Source organism: Eptatretus burgeri, chromosome 1 (assembly GCF_056783735.1).
Source record: "Eptatretus burgeri isolate ZD-2024b chromosome 1, Ebu_testis_v1, whole genome shotgun sequence".
NCBI classification, from domain to species: Eukaryota; Metazoa; Chordata; class Myxini; order Myxiniformes; family Myxinidae; genus Eptatretus; species Eptatretus burgeri.
Genome location: NC_140961.1, coordinates 63,719,638 through 63,739,339, shown reverse-complemented (window position 1 = coordinate 63,739,339; position 19,702 = coordinate 63,719,638). Strand labels below are relative to the sequence as shown.

The following is a 19,702-nucleotide window of genomic DNA, read 5'->3' as shown; positions in this document are numbered from 1 at the left end:
TCGATCCTGATTTTTTTTTTTGTCATTCATTACGAATGTGTTTCTGATTCATTATCAGACCTTCCCCAACCATATCCAGTGCATACACCCAGAAAGGACACCTCTTTCAACAAGAAAAAAAAAATTAATTTAAAAAAAGAAAAGAAAAAAAACTTTGACATCAATCTCATCAGTACACACACACACACACACACGGAGCCACAATTTTGCACACAATATTGATGATTGATTCCCGAATTCGATGCTTTAAAACTTATGGAAACATAAGCTGTCAAGCAAAATTGAAAATATTGTCGGAGATGCTGACAACCCACCATGTGCGACACCGTTGCCTTTCCCAGGCATTGAAATGTGCACGTGAACCCAGACAGAATTTCAATCTTCTGAAATAAGAATGCAAAAAAATGCAAAAGCTTTTGTTAGAACTGCTAATCTTGGCAGACAGTGTCTTGTCCAACACTAACATAATGTGAACAACAGCACATCCAAATTATGATGCGCCAAACTGCTGCTCATGTTTGGCAGCACCTGCTCAGGAGTGCCAGTTGCCTCTGGTATTGTGTGATTGGAGTGAGATATGTAAGCTTCACTTTCACGATGAATCTCCTCTCCCAGACATATTTTCTCATACAGGAGCCATCTTTTCTATGTCTTTTGCACACAAGACTATTATTTATTTTATCTGTCATTAGAGTGTTCACACACTGTGCCATTTCTGGTCAAAAGTTCACTCACTGGAACATCAAGCTTGTGTAGATCAATAAAAATACGACGATTCTTTCATGGCAGAAACTTTATTACTTGCTGTAATATTTCCCGTGAAGTAATAACAGGCAGTGTTGCAGTGGTGAAGGTAAGGTCAAACTATAAACCTGTTTTTTTTTTTTTTTTTTTGTCAACCATTCGGGATTTGTCCTTTTCTTTTTGAAAAAAAAAACAGAAATGATGGGGATGTATCTAAAAACATTCACATATCCATACTACCGTCTATCCGAGAGGATATGAATGCAAATCCAGAGGAATTGGTTTTAAATCCATATTAAACTTGAATGGCACTCAGTTGAGCGCATACCTCCGCCAGGCTGAACAGTTTATGTTTTGTATCCCACTGATAGGGTGGATTTGGATCCGGACCGGAACCAAAATCTAATTGGCTTGTTCTCGTCCATTAAACAACTCATCCATTTCGTTTTATCATAACTCATCCACAACATTTTGAAATATCATGATGTATATCGTTTTTGGCCCCATTAATCAATCATAAAGAATCACTTAAAAAATTAAAAAATTCTCATGTCTCGTTCTGGATCCAGATCTTCACCAAAATTAAATTAATTCTCCCCATCACAAACCAAACCTGTCCACCAAGTTTTGTCTGAATTCATCACAATGTTTTGAGATAATATGTTCATATACAGACAGATAGAGAGATAAACAGATAGACAGCGGTGAAAACATAACCTCCGTCCACCTTTGGTGACGGAGGCAATACATTGCTTAAAGCACTCTATATTGTTCTCACAAGATAGCCTATTGTCCCCTTAAACATTTGACCACCAGAACTCCTTTATATTCAGGTAGCTCAAATGTTCGCAGTGCATGACAGAGGAAGTTGCATTACATTATATTATAACAAAGTACTTGCAAATGATCGGCATTATTCCTGCAGTATATGTTGGGGTCACCATGGTCTGAAAGGATACCATTGATTAGAAAGGTTTCTGATGAGTATAACATCTGGAGGAGATGAGAGTGTGGAGTTACTCCATCACGTCCTGGGTTCTTGTGGTGTTTGCTGAGCGCTGCACACCAGAAGCAGATCTAATTTCTGATACATGGGTATCATTTGATTGGTTAGTTATTGATGACAGTTTCAATGTAGATAATTTTCTATTAAGAAAAGTTGTATTAAAAGGAACTTCCTTTTCGCAGTGTGGTTGGAAGTCATGTATTTCGCAGGTAAGACGTCGGCAGTGCAGAACAGCAATTAACATTATGTATCAGGATGTACAAATCCAGGGAGAACCAGAGGCAGAAAGAAAGAGAGCACTTGGGATTGGCCTGGCGGAAATGTCGGTGGAAATGAAATTAGAGAAGACTCTTCTCTTCCTGTCAAGTTGAAATGAGGAACGGAGATCGTGTTTGAAAACTAAAATGAGGCTTTCCACAGAGTCTATCCATGAGCATCAGTTTCCTCATAATGGCAATCCTCTACAGACAAAGCAGAGATGAAATTTGAAGAGGAATCCAATAAACATGCAATACTGTGCACGAGTTCTCTAATGTTTTATGCCAAAGCAATCAGATATTCCCTCTTGTGCGTACATTTGCTTGCAAATTTTCACACTTGTGGATTCCATAAGAAACAAAATAATGTTCATGTCAAACACTTACAGCGAATGATCTGTCGTTTTTGCCTTTGGGTGCCAAATGTGTTTCTTTAAAAGAGCTGTCAACAGATGTTTTGCATGCGGTTGCAAAAATGCAATAGGTTCGGATGTTGTATCCGGACATGAAAACATTTGCATGAAAGATTAAGGAAATTGGGACTTGTGGGGATGGTGGGGGGCGGGGGGGGGTGGGTTGCAAGTAAGTAAGTTGGGATTTTGAGGTTTAAAGAGGGTGAAAGTAATTCTCCATCAATTATGTTTTTGAGATTATGATGAGGAAATGCAGAGAAAAGAGGACATGGAGATGGATGAAAGGGGAGGGGGTTTAGCTGTAAGGAGGATGAAATGTTACACTGCCATGTCTCGCAAAGAATGTGGTGAAAGATCTGTGAAAATTTGAAAACATTGACCAAATGAGCATTGGCTTTGGCGATTTGATAATAAATCCCATGCCATGCAAACCTGATCCCTTTCTTGTCGGAAACCTCACTAGACAATTCCCATATCCATACCACTACCACTGTTTACCATTTATAAACCCACCTTTTGACAGCCTTTGTCAAAGATAGCAGCCATCCAAGTTTCAAAGCCATTCAAGTGGACTATTTGATTTGAAATATATATTGTTTACAAATTATAAGAAGATTGTTATAAGAAAGAAGGCGAAGAAGAAGAAAGAAAAGTGATAAGTTATGAATTTTTTTTTTTTGATGTTTACATCTTTGGCAGACCTTAGGTTATCAGAAACATTACAGTCTAAAAATAGTTTCAGAGGAAAGTGCAAAGAGTCCCTTAATTTGTGAAGTTAGCAATTTGGCTGTGGCATCTGTTCCACACTTTGCAATGGAAACACCAAATATTTCATATCGAACAGTGATTGAAGGCAGCGGAAAACATCTACTCGTACTCCCACACAATGTAATGTGTGCATCAACGTGTAAAATCACCTCCACACCATTAACACAGGTATTTTGTCACATTTTAACAACCTCTAAGTGACGCCGACTATTTCCTGAACCTTTCTCAATTCATGAGTATCAAAACACGTCTGCTTAATGACAATGGGGACTCTCAACTGAGCAAATATAATTGCCTTGTCATGCCATTAGGTCATGCTCAGTTTTGTGAGGTGTAAGGAAGTTCTGCAATTCTTCTAGCATGTCCTTTTTTGTACATGGATTAGTTCCACGTCATGATTGAGGAAATTCTTTAAAGAACTGTGTAGTGTACAAACGATTGTGAAAAATGGGACAAGACAGGCATGGCCTTCAGAGTCTAGACTCTAGAGGGACATCCAGAACTGGAAGGAGTGAGTGCCACAGGTGAGTCAATAAAGGGATAGGCAATTGGAGATGGCTAGAACAAGCCAGGCTCGAGAGCATAGTGATGGGCTCTGACAGGTTTTCATCTCCCGATTGGCTGCTGCCAACCCTTCTATCCTGGTGTGTCGTCCCTCATGGGCTTCATTGATGTCAGCCTCCACGCTGACTGTGGTCTGTCGCTTAAAGCAATGGATAGAGATTCCTGCGGGCAGCGTGCCTGCAAAGCATCTCTGGTAACTGCATCCGTCTGAGATGTCAAGCTTCTGTCTTTTTTCACCTTCAACATCCTCTGGGGAGCCCTGAGTTTGATTTGAAGAGGGGTAGCCTGGTCTAAGGAATTGGCACGGAATGCACTTGGTGCTCGTGGGAAGGAAGGATCTGCTGTCTGGCATCACCTTTCCATTGCACATCACTCCATATGATTTCATTTTCAGGTTTTTCAGAATTTCCTGGCTGTTTTTCATTCTCTTATTTATTTTGGTCTCATCCCGAGCACTTTGCATTCTTTCTCTTGATTCTGGCTACGGGGTAAAAGCATCAACACAATTTTCAGTGAAATACAAGACATAATTATAGTCGTGGCATTGAATTAATTGACCGCTGTAATGATGGCATAAAATAGGCACGAGATCCACCTATGTTTCTTTCCTCATGATTCACATCTTCACTGGATCCTTAGAAATGCTCATTTTCTCCATTGCTCATCTGAATTATAGTCGAGGCACATCAGGAACTGACTTCCATACACTCCTCGCCGTGGTTGACGCTGAGGGCTTTGCACCATGTGGATGTACTACGCATGAATCGCCATCGGATTAGCTGTGGCCCCACTGAGATCACCTGCCTCGTACACATTGAGCAGCTGTGAGTTTAGAACAGTGCTTTGGGCGTTTGTGCGGAGGATGATGCATCGTAGGATGGCTGTGTACATTCCAAACCACCAAGTTTAATCTCCTTTAAACAAAGATTAAAGAGGAAGCTCTTGGGGAACTAATCTTTTTTTTTCTTTTTTCTTTTTTCTTTCCTGCAGTACGTTATTTGTATGGTATATCCTGGCGATAGCATCGGCCAGTTACGAGCGGATCAGATGTGACCATCACAAAGTTCAGAGGAGGATTGAAGCCATTTTATTTTCACCACAGGTTTCCTGTCTAAATGTGATACTGAAACCACAAAGGCTGGCTCTTGATGGTGGTTAACCTCACCCTTTTTAGTGACTCACATGTGGGTAACCCTGTTTGAGCGGTATCAGTTCAAGAAGAAAGAAAATGCAGTAATCTTTTTTCCCCCCCATTTTTAAATGAGGTGAGGGTGGAAGCCTGTTTGGGGTATTCTTGGACTTCAAGAGTTATCCAGAAATCTTTCTCATCTACTTGTAGTCTTTTTGACTTCCTGGAGGTCTTTGCCTTGAAGCGGTGGTTTGGGACATTTTGTGAAATACCGTTGGTCAGCACTTATTACACAGTGTCCAGTAATAATTGTGAAGTGTTCAGTGTTCTTTGTGCAGCATGCCATGCACGGCAGTTCTGTATGTGGGAAACGGAGTTGTTCATTATGCGGATCACCATTTGTGACTCCGTTTTAACACGGCAACAGTCTGGCAACCTGAGGTTTGTGAGTTCAAATCCAAGCCTGCTCTGCTTGACCCGACTTTGAAAGGCCGAACACTTGTCTGCTGAGGAAGAACAGCTGCTGTTGATGTCAGAACCATCAATGCTTGAGTGAAATTCACTGAACTTTCTGGCCTTGCTGTTTTGGAAGGAAAGGATGTGGTGGAATGTAACTGCTCATGCATTTATTTTCCAAATGTAAGAGGCATGGCTCACAGGAACAACTGTTTATTGAGACTTGGGTATCTCATGTGAAGCTTTTTAATGCAGTATAAATCCAACCTCAGCTGTTAATTCGATCTCGTTGCCCACAAAACTCCCTTTCCACTCTGCAAAATTGCTGCAGTTGCTCATTCAACACAGCAGGATAGAACAGTTGACAAAACTTACCTTTGATGATAAATAACACTGGTGATACTTGCTTCTCATGGTTCTCGATGCAATTCTCAAAAGTCTTTGGTTTTACTAAAACTGCCATTCTGGTAAAATATCAGCAGGGGACGTTACATGGTACAGCTCACTGTCTATGGTGAGTATATAGCAAGGTAGCTATCTCATCTGTAAGCATGTGCGTGGGGATATGCTTTTGACCTGGCACCAAAGCCATGCAAAGACCCTGCTGATGAGTTTCATATCATTATGCATACTCCAGGGTGACCCACAGAAAACCAGGAAATTTGAGATTTTGAGATTTATTTTGCTATATTTTACCATATCAATAAACTAACATATAATAAAGTGTATCTTTGTTTTACACTACATCTAAGTTTGCTTTTGTTTTGTTTGAAAATAAAGTGTATCTTTGTTTTACACTACATCTAAGTTTGCTTTTGTTTTGTTTTAAATAAACTGTAGAAAATTTCCTGGTTTTCTGTGGGGCACCCTGTAGATTGAGGGTGAGTTAAGTAAATCCAATTGTTTATGTTACGTGTGTTAAATATGGCCTTGTAAGTAGTGTTGTAAAAGCATGAGGATTGCAGCATTAAGGGTTGTACAGTTTGTTTGCCAAGTTTGAATTCAATCTTTTCTTATACTCGATATTAGTCTTCAGGGCCATTCAAGTGTTGAAATCCTTGTTTCTGTCTGTATCTTTTTCTCTGCTCAACCTTTTGACAGTGAAATAGTGGCATGACCATTCAGCATAACATGTGAAGCAATCGGAGTACTCTGTGCCTGGTATTGGCTTTATGGTTAGGGTGGTGGACTTGGGATCCGAGGATCCTGAGTTCAAATCCTACTTGGCTGTTGAATTAATAGCAGGTGGGGTTGACTCTGCCTGTCATCCTTTTAGGTCGGCAAAATGAGTGCCAGCTTGCTGGTATCTTGTGTCGGAGTGGCGACCCATCCAGGATTGTGCCCCAATAGTCAAGGAGACTGCTTAGGCAGCACCAACACTCTGCACAGAGTATGGTCCCAAGGGATGGATGGAGTACTCTGGAATAATTTGTTTCAAATCAGATTTTCATATGTCTGAGGGAGGATAGGAAAAGAGAAAACTCAAATAAATCTTCAAGACGCTGGTTATCGGCAAGTTATAGTGCATGGTCTGAGGTGGGAAAGAGCCGTGACCCTCAAAGCTTTTCATTTGCCACCATGGTACTGAAGCATGGATAAAAGCAGAGAAAAGGAAGTAGATAAATATGCAAGGAAAATTTATGAAGCCAAGCGGATGTGCATTGTAGGTAGAGAGTGGTCAGAATGGATGGAGACATGGGAAAACAGTGAGCTGGTTGTGGTGGTGGATGACATTTGCGGTGAGTGGCTATTGTGAGAGAGTGATTGCTGCTTTTGAAGCTTTATTCAAGCTGTGTACTGTGCTCGGCGTATGCCCCTCGTTTGAGGTCACTCTGTCCAAGAAGTGCATTGCTGCTGGCGATACACGACTGCACTACCATCCGTTGGGTGTTGTGCCTTTGGTGAATGTTCTTCTTCTGCCATTTGTTGGAGGAATTGCATCATGATCCTGGTATGCTAAAATTTACCAAGGAACTTGTCTGCCATGTTCTTTCCTGACTGTGAGCATGCGCTCATCTGGATGCCATGCAAACCATGAGACACAAAATTAAATCCTCACTCCCTCTTTTGCACTCAGAAGACTTTTGTATCTGCACACGGTTCAGTCCCTTGTGGTCGCATGAAGAAATTCCACCGAACAAACTGGCGTGTGTGTGTGTACGTGTGTATATATATATCTATATATATATATATATATATATATATATATATATATATATATATATAGATATATATATATATATATATATATATATATACAGTGGGACCCGCTTAATAGAATCACTTTGGGCCGGACAAATTTGATTCTAATAAGCGGGTGATTCTAATATCCGAGTTCACCAGAGTTGTGGAGTATCAAGCGGATCAAATGTCGAGTACACATACGGAGACAAATACTCAGCATTTAGTTTGATTTATATGACACACTTGCTCAAAACAATGTAACTTACTACTGAAAATAAAACAATTACACATACAGTACATATGTACTTTTCAAAGCAAAACAACATAGGTTTGTCGATGAGCCTACTCTGTAATGAAAAAATTGTCGATTGTTGCCTGATTTAACGAGTCTGTGGCAATGGCGGTGACCTCCTTGTCAAGTTTGCGCAGGAAGGCCATGTCACTGAACCCATGTGATAGCAAACCAAGCCTGATCGTCTTAGCTGCAGACATCATTTCCTTGATGGTCAGGACAGAGATCTCCTCTTCCTCCTCTTCCTCCACTTTAGTGTCGGCGTCATAGTCTGCGTCAGTAGCAATTCCCATTCCGCGTTGGACTGCCAAAACGATGGCTTCGTCTGTGACATCATCGTCTGTGGTTTGGAGAGTGGCGTCCATGTTGACGAAGTCCTGCCATTGGTCGGGATCCATTTGAAGAGGGTTGGATAACTCGTCGTCGTCATTGCTCTCGACCCTTTCGCCTTCGCTTGCCGCTCCAATGAAAATTCCTCCTTTGCGCCAGCAGTTCACTATGCTGGTAGTCTTCACATCATTCCATGCTGCGTCCATAAACAGCATAGCGTCGAGGATCCTTATCTTTTTCGCCAAGTCACTCGCTGTCATTGCTCCATCCTCGTTGTCAATCTCAGTGAGCACTTTTCGTAGCATGGCACGGCGGTAATGAGCTTTGAATGAACGGATAATTCCCTGATCTAACGGTTGAAGAACAGAGGTTGTGTTCGGCGGGAGAAATGCCACAGTAATGTTCGACAGTTGAAGTGATTGGGGATGTGCCGGACAGTTGGCGATGAGAAGCAACGCTTTCTGGTCATGACGCCGAAGCTCGCGATTCCACTCATCGAGCCATTCAGTGAAGAGGAAACCTATCATCCATGCAGAGGAATTGGCTCTGTAGCGAACTGGAATTGTTTTGAGGCCTTTGAAACACCGTGGATTCTTGCTTTTACCAATACCGAAAGGAGGACGCTTAGCACCAGTCATCGAGCAGCAAAAAAGCACCGTGATTCTTTCCTTTGGCTTTTTCCCACCGCAGTGCTGATCTCCCTTGAAGAGGAACGTTCCATCTGGTAAGGCCCGAAAATACAACCCGGTTTCGTCAGCATTCCAGATCTCATCAGCCGTGAAGCCTTCTACGAGATCCGGAAACACGTGGTCCAGCCATTGTTGTTTCCCTCCTACGTCAGCCGCCGCTGCCTCTCCGTGAAGTTTCTTGTGGACGATTCCATGTCTTTTCTTGAACCGGTCAATCCAGTCGTTTGTCGCACTGAACTTCTTGTTGTTGAACTTTTCCGCGAACTGAGCCGCTTTCTCCCGCATCAGAGGTCCAGAAAGCGGTGCTTCCTTTTCTCTAGAAGTTTGAATCCACTTGACCATTGCTGATTCGACATCGGGTGCGTTGCCGCTTCGCTTGCATTTCTGAGAAGAAGACGAATCCACTTGACCTTTCAGAATGGCCTCTCGATCTTTCAGAATCTTGCATAGGATCAGCTGGTTAATTTCCAACTTGTCTGCAGCTTCTCGTTGGCTCATTCTGGGCAAAGCGTCATAGTCCCTCAGGATTTGTGCTTTATCAATGTTTGAACGATCCGTCCGCTTTCGTTTTCTGTCCATCGTGGAAATGACGACACGCCTAGTGCTTAGACTGCAGCTGTCAGCCGTCTGCCTATCTGTACAATGACTACCGAAATCACTGTAGTGGCATAGCGTTATTTTTAGCGTGACGTCAGCCGCCTGGAGGCAAAAGTTGGAACTGTGCGGCCAGTAGGCGCTGAACTGTCGAAGTGGATGGCCAGCAGCTGATTCTATTAAGCGGGTTTTTGATTCTAATAAACGGGAAAAATTGTGTACATTTAGATACAATTGAATCGGTCTCAACGATTTTGATTCTATAATACGGGTGATTCTATTAACCGTGATTCTATTAAGCGGGTCCCACTGTATGTATATATGTATATATGTATATATGTATATATGCATATATATGTATATATGCATATATATGTATATATGTATATATGCATATATATATATACATACATATATATATATATATATATATATATATATATATATATATATATATATATATATATATATATATATATATATACATATACATATATACATATACATATATACATATACATATATATATATATATATACATATACATATATATATATATATATATATACATATATATATATATATAAATATATATATATATATATATATATATATATATATATATATATATATATATATATATATATATATATATATATATATCTTCTTCTTCTTTCAGCTGCTCCCGTTAGGGGTCGCCACAGCAGATCATCCGTATGATCCGCATAGTGATTTGGCACATGTTTTATGCCGGATGCCCTTCCTGACGCAACACTGGTCGCTTCTTACGACACAGGGATATGGTACACCTATTTTAACCGGGGTATACACCAGCCCAGTATACTGGTACTCATTTCGCCAACCTCGGAAGGATGACAGGCTGAGTCAACCCCCTGGTGTATTAATTCAGTAGCCCAACGGGGCTTGAACTCAGGACCTTTTGGATCCCAAGCCGCTGCCCTAACCACTGCGCCAACACCAGGCTCATATGTATATATATATATATATATATATATATATATATATGTATATATGTACATATATATATATGTACATATATATATATATATATATATACATATATATACATATATATATATATATATATATGTATATATATATATGTATGTATGTATGTATGTATGTATGCATGCATGTATATGTATATATATATATATATATATATATATATATATATATATATATATATATATATATATATATATATATATATATATCGGAGTATAATCGCTATATGCAGATTCGCGGATCAAGAATGATTCACGCCCACTTTTCCTCTGTCCAATGGGGAGCGTGGCTCTGCCCCCGAGCCGTTCCTGATCCAAAAATCTGCATATGATTTCTCCTGTCGCACTATAAAGCACCGAGCACGGAGCGAATCGAGGCAGTTGGGAAGAGTTGAAGAATCGAGGCAGTTGGGAAGAGTTGAAGAATCGAGGCAGTTGGGAAGAGTTGAAGAATCGAGGCAGTTGGGAAGAGTTGAAGAATCGAGTCAGTTGGGAAGAGTTGAAGAATCGAGGCAGTTGGAGGGAGTTGAGAAGAGGAGGCAGTTGGGAAGAGTAAAGAGTCGAGAAGAGGAAAGAGTTGGAGAGTTGTGGCGGCGGCGAAATCAGTCGAGAGAGTGTCTGTCGGGGTCCGGAGAGGCTGGAGAAGCCAAGAATCTTTGTGGAGGTTGGTGCTCGTGTCAGAGTCGGGGAGCTGCGGAGAGGGGAGGCCGGTAACGCGGTCGAGGTCGCAGTGGCGTCGCTCATCGCGGGACCCAAGCCAGCCAGATATCCTCTTAACCCCGAGCATCAACAACCCCCTCCTGTTTTCCCCCGCGCTGAGATAGTGTGAGAAGGGGGCCCCGTTCCCACCCCATTCCAGGCAGTGCCAGCGAGGCCCGCGGAGTCGGGGTGCCGCCGCCATTTTGCGGCTCATCACCAGACGGGTAGGCTCGACGCGGTCTCGGCCCCAGGCCCGTCTGCCCCCTCATCGTTGAGGGTGGCCCCTTCCTTTTTCTTTTGCTTTGAGTATATGTGTTGTCGGCGCCGTCTGTGAAGTAAAACTGTATAAGTGTTGCCGTGTGCTCGGTAGTCGGTAGTAGATCTGCATTGTGTTTCTTTTGTTGCATTTGCTTTTGTGCAGAATTGTCGTGTTACTTTTACATTTGCTTTTGGTGCATAATTGTTGTGATTGTATATGTGTGCTTTCCGTTTGCCGCAGAATAAATGTGCTTTATGTTGAACTGTTTTTCCCGTTTCGCTTCGTCTTTTCTTTTATTGAATCTCCATCTTACTTCACGTAAAGGGTTGGTCGTGGGCTAAATGCGCCCAATAATTAATCGAACCGTCGAGGTTGACGATAACACCGCTCGGTTATCCCGATAGTACGGAACGGGTCGCTTAAAGTGGCCTGTGTCCGAAGTCGACCTGCGGCGAGGTGCGATCGCCCGGTCTACCCTCCATGTGGGTACTTAGGTAGGTCGAATTTGGCGAGCAACCCTATCCCACACGGGGGGCCGATTGGCACGATCGTGGTGAGGCCGAAAGGCCCACCCGTGACTAGTTCCCGGCGTTAGTCCGAGAGGGTCACGACGGGATTGTCCGTCCGGTGGGCGACGTGCCGCGATTCGAGTTACGTGGCCGCCCGCACGTCGGCGGGCGCGAATCAGCAACAATATATATATATATATATATATATATATATATATATATATATATATATATATATATATATATATATATATATATATATATATATATATATATATATACATACACACACACACAAGGGTACGGTCTCAACAAGAGAAATGTGGAAGGGCAAATGGTGGTAAAGTTTGCAAAAAGAATGGAAATGGCAGTGGTAAATACGTATTTCAAGAAGAAGGAGGAACACAGGGTGACATACAAGAGTGGAGGAAAGTGCACACAGGTGGATTACATCTTAAGTAGGAGATGCAACCTGAAAGAGATTAGTGACTGTAAGGTGGTGGCAGGGGAGAGTGCAGCTCGACAGCATCGATTGGTGGTCTGTAGGATGACTTCAGAGGTGAGGTTGAGGAAGAGAGTGAGGGCTGAACCAAGGACCAGATGGTGGAAGCTGAAGGAGGAAGACTGTTGCGCGAAATTTAGGGAGGAGGTGAGACAGGCGTTGGATGGTGGCAAAGATGGGTGGGATGATTGGGCAACGACAGCAGAAGTTGTGAGGGAGATAGCGAGGAAGGTACTTGGTGTGACATCTGGACAGAGGAAGGAAGATAAGGAGACTTGTTGGTGGAATGAGGAAGTACAGGAAAGTCTCAGGAAGAAGGGTTTGGCGAAAAAGAAGTGGGATAGTCAGAGAGATGAAGAAAGTAGGCAGGAGTACAAGGAGTGGCGTCGAAAGGCAAAAAGAGAGGTGGCAAAGGCCAAGGAAAAGGCATATGACGAGCTGTATGAGAAGTTGGATGCAAAAGAAGGGGAAAAGGATTTATACCGATTGGCAAGACAGAGGGACCGAGCTGGGAAGGATGTGCTGCATGTTAGGGTGATAAAGGACGCAAATGGGAATGTGCTGACGAGCGAGGAGAGTGTGTTGAGAAGGTGAATGGAGTTCTTTGAGGAGCTGATGAACGAAGAAAATGAGAGAGAGAGAAGGTTGGAAGAGGTGGAGATAGTGAATCTGGAAGTGGGTGGATCAGTAAGGATGAAGTGAGGACTGCTATGAAGAGGATGAAAAGTGGAAAGGCGGTTGGCCCAGATGGTATACCAGTGGAGGCATGGATGTGCTTTGGAGAGATGGCAGTGGGGTTGTTAACCAGATTGTTTAATAAAGTCTTGGAAAGTGAGAGGATGCTGGAGGAGTGGAGATTAAGTGTACTGGTTCCGATTTTCAAGAATAAGGGTGATGTGCAGAGCTGTGGAAATTACAGAGGGATAAAGTTGTTAACCACACCATGAAGTTGTGGGAAAGAGTAGTGGAAGTTCGGTTGAGAGGAGAGGTGACGATCTGTGAGCAGCAATATGGGTTTATGCCAGGAAAGAGCACCACTGATTTCATGTTTGCTTTGAGAATGTTGATGGAGAAGTATAGGGAAGGCCAGAAAGTTACATTGTGTGTTTGTGGATTTAGAGAAAGCTTATGATAGGGTGCCAAGAGAGGAGTTGTGGCATTGTATGAGGAAGTCGGGAGTGGTGGAGAAGTATGTGAGGATCGTGCAGGATATGTATGAGGACAGTGTGACAGCGGTGAGGTGTGCGGTAGGAATGACAGACCGGTTTAATGTTAAAGTGGGATTGCACCAAGGATCGACTCTGAGCCCTGTCCTGTTTGCAATGGTGATGGACAGGTTGACGGACGAGATCAGACTGGAGTCTCCATGGCCTATGATGTTCGCGGATGACATCATGATCTGTAGAGAGAGTAGGGAGCAGGCTGAAGCGAGCCTTGAGAGGTGGAGGTACGCACTGGAGAGAAGGGGAATGATAGTCAGTAGGAGTAAGACGGAGTACATGTGCGTAAATGAGAGGGAGGGTGGTGGTATGGTGCAGTTGCAAGGAGTTGAGGTGGGGAAGGTGGATTGGTTTAAATACTTGGGATCAACTGTCCAAAGTAACGGAGAGTGTGGGAGATAAGTGAAAAAGAGAGTGCAGGCAGGATGGAGTGGGTGGAGAAGAGTTGCAGGAGTGATTTGTGACAGAAGGGGAAAGTATATAAGACGGTAGTGAGACCAGCTATGTTGTATGGTTTGGAGGCGGTGGCACTAACAATAAGACAGGAAGCGGAGCTGGAGGTGGCAGAGTTAAAGATGCTGCGATTCTCGTTGGGAGTGACGAGGATGGATAGGATAAGAAATGAGTATATTAGAGGGACAGCGCAGGTAGGACGGTTTGGAGACAAAGTGAGAGAGGCGAGATTGAGATGGTTTGGGCATGTGCACAGGAGGGAAACGGATTACGGTGGTGGAAATTTGCATTACACCATAAAGGGTCCTCAGGTGAGATATCTCGATAAGTCCATGTGTAGTTAGCCCAAACCGCTTGTATAGATGGATTATGTATGATTCATCCCGGCTGCGACGCATTGAGTTAGCCATTTTATCTTTCTCTATTGTAATTTTCGACCATTAAGCCGCCAACAACGCAAACAGCCACTACCTTTACCTTCACAACTCCATCCCGCAAACATCGCTTCACCGCCATTCCCGAACGACACCATAACCAGCAAACCACCACAGAAAACCCTCCACCACCTTCGCCTTTCTCCGTCACATCTAACAACCGCACCACCTGTGAACACTGAATGTCGGGCTGTCTCGGCCTGTTCGGCGATTGGTGCCAAACGCACCGAGCCGCGAGCGCGAATGGCGGCCTTTCCGGCGGAAAATTCGGATCCAAAATGCTTCACGCCCACTTCCCTCCGTCCATTGGGCAAATGCGAGGCGGCTTGGCCCCACCTCCAAGCGCGTGTATGTGAAGTAAGTTTATGCAAATATGCGGATCAAGGGAGGTTCACGCCCATTTTTGCCCGACCAATGGCTGAACAGAGGGTGGCGTGGCCCCGCCTCCAATCGCGTTTTGATCCGCATATTTGAATATCGGCTCCTCCTGAGTCCTATAAAGATACGAGCGCAAGGCGACTCGCGGGCGTGAGTTGAGAGCGCGTGAGTAGGGGAGAAGAGTGTAACTGGTGGGAGAGAGTGGAACTGGAGAGGGTGAGTTGAGCTTGGAGAGAAGTTGCGGAGGAGTTGCAGGGAAGACGGCGGATGGCGACGAGGTTGCGGTGTGGGGGTCGCTCGACTCGTCGCGGGATCCAGGCCAGCCAGCCATACCCCTCTCCCTGAGCATCAGCGATTTTTTTTTTTTTTTTTTTTTTTTTTTTTTTCGCCCCACCCCCATTCGTGCTGAGATAGGGCCGAGGGGCCCCCGTTCCTCCCCCACCCTAAACGTGGTGCCAACAAGACCGCTCACGCGGAGCACGCCGGAGAGGACTCGCCGACCACGCCAGGGCACGGAGTTGGGGCGCAGCGGCGCGAACATTGCGGCTTGCCCGCCATCGCGTCACAAGGACGCGGGTAAAACCTCCTCGGTCTCGTGGACCTGGCCAATCCTCCAGGATCCACGTACATTTGGTCTACGGACCTGTCTGCCTCCTCGCCTATGAGGGTGGCTTTCTTTTTCCTTTGCTTTTTGTGTAAATGCTTGTGGTGGCGCCGTCTGTTAAGTAAAACTGTGTAAGTGTTGCCGTGTGTCGGTCTTAGTCGGTAGTATCTCTCTTTTACTGTTTCTTTCTGTGCTTGAATACGTGCCTTTTATTATTATTACTGTGACTGAATACGTGCATTCTGTGCTGTCTGCGTGTGTGAAATAAATGTGCTTGTTCAATTGTTCCCGCTTTGCTTCGTCTCCTTCCTTTCGTTGACTCTCCCTCCTGCATCGCGTAAGAGATTGGTAGTGGGTGTAAGTTCCCGGTAACTAATCTGAACCGTCGAGGTCGACGATAACTCCGCTCGGTTATCTCTGCAGTACGGAATGAACCGCTTAAGCGGTTCGTGTCCGAAGTCGACCTGTGGCGAGGTACGATCGCCCGATTAACCATCCGCGTAGGTACTTTGGTAGGTCTAGTTTGGCGAACAACCCTATCCTACGCGGGTGGCCGATTGGCACGATTGTGGTGAGGTCGAAAGACCCACCCGTGACTAGTTCCCGGCGTTGTTCCAAGAGGGTCACGACTGAATTGTCCGTCTGGTGGGCGACGTGCCGCGATTCGAGTTACGTGGCCGATCGCACGCTGGCGGGCGCGAATTCGCAACAATATGTACATATATATATATATATATATATATATATATATATATATATATATATATATATATATATGTTTTTATATATATATTTATTTATATATATATATGTTTTTATATATATATATTTATTTATATATATAATTATGTTTATATATATTTATTTATTTATATATATAATTATGTATATATATATATATATATATATATATATATATGTTTATATATATATATATATATATATATGTTTATATATATATATATATATATATATATATATATATTTATGTTTATATATATATATATATATATATATATATGTTTATATATGTTTATATATATATATATATATGTTTATATATGTTTATATATGTTTATATATGTTTATATATATATATATATATATATATATATATATATATATATATATATATATATATATATATATATATATATATATATATATATATATATATATATATATATATATATATATATATATATATATATATATATATATATATATATATATATATATATATATATATGTTTATATATATATATATATATATATATATATATATATATATATATATATATATATATATATATATATATATATATATATATATGTTTATATATATATATATATATATATATATATATATATATATATATATATATATATATATATATATATATATATATATATGTTTATATATATATGTTTATATATATATGTATATATATATATATATGTATATATATATATGTATATATGTATGTATATATATATATATATGTATATATATGTATATATATGTATATATATGTATATGTATATATATGTATATATATATATATATATATATATATATATATATATATATATATGTATGTATATATATATATATATATATATATATATATATATATATATATGTATATATGTATATATATATATATATATATATATATATATATATATATATATATATATATATATATATATATATATATATATATATATATATATATATATATATATATATATATATATATATATATATATATATATATATATATATATATATGTATCTCGTCTATCTCCTGGGAAAATGGAAATCAGCCAACATCACAGCATTTCATAAATGGTGCAAAAATGGATCCCCTTAACTACAGCTCAATTCGCTTCCTCTACTTCAAATCTTCAGCATGGTCATGGAATCCATCATCACAAATGACATAAAATCATTCCTTATCTCCAACAACCTCATCTTCGATCATCAATTCGGATTCAGACCTTGTCACTCTTCCTTGGATGTGCCTATTCTACTCTCCTAACAAGGGTGGTGGCCCTCAATATCAGATATAAGATCGGGGCCATCTGTCTGGACATATCTTGAGCTTTTGATGTGGTCTGGCATCCTGCATTGCTCTCCAAACTGTCTGCCTATGGTATACAAGGCCAACTCCACTCTTGGAGTCCTGATTTCCACCACTCTCGTAGACAACGTGTGGCTCTCAACAGATCCCTTTCATTTCCTCTCCCTGTTAAGGCTGGAGTATACCAAGGCAGTGTTCTCGGCCCCATGTTATTCCTAATCTTTATCAATGATCTCACTGACTCTGGAAAATCCTCTTTATCTCTGCTGATGACTCCACTCTCTGTCATGACATCTCTCATCCTTTTTACAGACAGGCAGCTGCTTTTCCCCTCTCTTCAGACCTTGACAAAATCGCAAACTGGTCAAACACAATTTTGCTTAGGTATCCATGTTGTCCACCCTTTGCATTCTCCCTTACTCCTCATTGTTACCTGCATCCCTTATTTGTCTGTCTCCGTCTACTTTCTCTTTCTGCCCTGCTGTTGGTGTTTCCCCTTTCTCCTGCTATTGCCTTTGTTATGTTGTGTCCTGATTATGTTCTGTGTAATCGCTCTTCCACAAGCCAAGACAATGTTAAATAAATAAATAAATCAATAAAAACAATGCTGTGACATTCACAGCATATTTCAGGAACTTATCTCCCGCAAATAGTGGGGTTTGACAGTACTTAATTAACTTTTAATTTAAGACTATAGAATATATGATTTCGGGTCCTTTGTAAATACTCACCCATGGATTGAGTGAGAATTGTTTAAAAAAAAAAAAAAAACAACAACACAATTCCATCATGTGACTTCTTTTCTGTAGCATTTCATGTGGTATTTCATGGACAGGATCTAAGGGGTCTCGGGCTCGTTGAAGAGGGACAACATGAATAATGCACATAAATGCTTTCAACTACAGGAGATATCACTAGACTCGTCTTCAGACAAATCAAACCACTGAGTTTGCTGGGCATGATGTAACTTCCCAGAGCACTCTGGGTGCCAATGATGCCATCTTTACAAGTGCTTTTATGTCCGAGTAAAGTAACGTGCTTAACCGAATAATTTTGGAGAAATTTCCTTCACCTCATACAAATCATGAGTGTCAAGCCGTCCATACCATTTTTAAAAGTCCTTGCTTTGACTCGGCCAGGGTCAGAAGCGAACTGCTGACCTCACAGCCTCAGAGTGGATGCTCTATGCATTATGCCAGAAGAAAGATACTTGATGTTAATAGCAAGAACTGTACTACAACAGTATAGTACTTGATGTGAGATTACAGTGTGATATATTTATTTGCTGTACAGAAATGTAATGATGCATTCTGACATTTATTTCTTTTATGCCACACGTACAGTGCTACGGGACGATTTCCGCCAAAGCCCCTCCGATGTCATGGCTGCAGCTGGCGAGCCTGCCATTCTTGAATGCCAGCCCCCCCGTGGTCACCCTGAGCCCTCTGTGTCCTGGAAGAAGAATGGTGCTGTCCTGAGAGGGGGTGATCCACGCATTGAGGTAATGATATTGGGGGTGGGAGCATAAGCTTGGGAAAACTACCTCTTTTGGTCATTTTTAAAAGATGTTTGCTGATGGTAGAGCATCAGCTGAAGGTTTATCCATTCCCATTGTTACATTTGAATGCCCAACATTCTCACAACAAGCCAATGTGAAAAAAATGCTGCAATCTTGAATTCGACCAGATTAATCCTAAATAATTCAAATAAATGTTATTTAGTCATGTTTTCATGCAGTAATGCACTTCTGTGCTATTTCCTGTTAGTTTTCCTTTTATATTTTTCTATTTTCTCTTGGTTTCTATTTCGGGTTATTGGTCACAAAATTGATTGGAATGGCAGCTCTCGGTTTAATTTTTGTTACTGTTTCTCTCATTGGATGGGAATGGCAATCCTCACTTTAACATGCGACAAAGCAACACATAAACACAGTAACATGATCAATTAATTATTTATATATATTGTTACTTTTGGCACTGTGATCATCAAATGATCAATCCTGATTACACCCTACCCACTCAGTTCCAAAATGTTTTCTGGATTATAATCTCTTGCCCCCCTTGTGGGCCCTTTCTGCCTGCCCTTGAGAACAAACTCTATGCA

The 19,702-nt window shown here is 41.4% G+C and overlaps 1 protein-coding gene across 5 annotated transcripts in view; it reads left to right on the top strand.

Annotated features, from left to right (window-relative positions):
* The window catches only part of LOC147034601 (roundabout homolog 1-like), a 451,205-nt gene that overhangs the window by 249,782 nt on the left and 181,721 nt on the right, over nt 1–19,702 (top strand). For all 5 annotated transcript variants that reach the window (XM_085885921.1, XM_085885946.1, XM_085885911.1 and 2 more), the window contains exon 3: nt 18,943–19,100. In XM_085885921.1, coding sequence (XP_085742047.1) covers nt 18,943–19,100 — 158 coding nt within the window. The remainder of the gene's footprint in view (nt 1–18,942; nt 19,101–19,702) is intronic.